We start from the raw sequence: 768 nt of genomic DNA, 5'->3' as shown, positions 1-768 counted from the left end.
TCTGGGAACTTACAAATATTACCAGTAGGTAATCAAATATGTCAAGTGGATGAAAGTTGTATTCATTAGTTAAGTCAAGTATCTCTGAAGCCTTTTTAGTAAAGTTCATCCACTGGGAGGCACTGTCTCTATACCATTGCATAAACATTCAACACTGAATTTATTAAATTCTTTGATATACTGAAGGGGAAAAATAACTTATACAATACCTGCCAAGCCCCACATATCTCAATTTATTCTTTTACCTCCATTTTGTTTTTATCTATTTTTAAACTGTACAACTTTTTCTATATACTGATCTATTTTTTTTCCAAAGCCATTAATCAGATGGATTTGGGCCATCTGAAATAACAGAACAAGGAATAACTTAATAATCGATTTTTTGGTTTTTCTATCAAAACCTAAGCTAATGGCTGCTACTTACCATTAGGAGATGGAAAAGAACAAAGCTCAACATATAAGTTGTCTTTAAATGCCGACTCCAACACAGCTCCCAGCATAACAGATGCAGAACGCCAAAATGCTTTATTGACGTAATATGGATCTTGCTGTTAAACAGAGGAATTGCAGTATTAATACCATAGGAACATAAATAGTAAACATATATGGTAAAATACTTCAAACTAATAAAAAAATATGTATAGGAATACATCAATAACATACAAATAACAATATATGGAGCAATACAAATGCCTAATCTCCATGGTAAATGTAACTGAATATATGTACATATATTTCTGTCCGTCCTTGTCTCTCTTTTTGTGTGAG

At 31.8% G+C, this 768-nt stretch overlaps 1 protein-coding gene across 1 annotated transcript in view; it reads right to left on the bottom strand.

Annotated features, from left to right (window-relative positions):
- LOC119589060 (39S ribosomal protein L39, mitochondrial-like) overlaps positions 1-768 on the bottom strand; it is a 35,328-nt gene that overhangs the window by 28,263 nt on the left and 6,297 nt on the right. The window contains exon 4 of the mRNA XM_037937637.1: positions 425-548. Coding sequence (XP_037793565.1) covers positions 425-548 — 124 coding nt within the window. The remainder of the gene's footprint in view (positions 1-424; positions 549-768) is intronic.

This window comes from Penaeus monodon, chromosome 25, assembly GCF_015228065.2.
Source record: "Penaeus monodon isolate SGIC_2016 chromosome 25, NSTDA_Pmon_1, whole genome shotgun sequence".
In the NCBI taxonomy this organism is placed as follows: Eukaryota; Metazoa; Arthropoda; class Malacostraca; order Decapoda; family Penaeidae; genus Penaeus; species Penaeus monodon.
The sequence above is the reverse complement of the archived record's forward strand: the minus strand, read 5'-3'. Positions and strand labels throughout refer to the sequence as shown.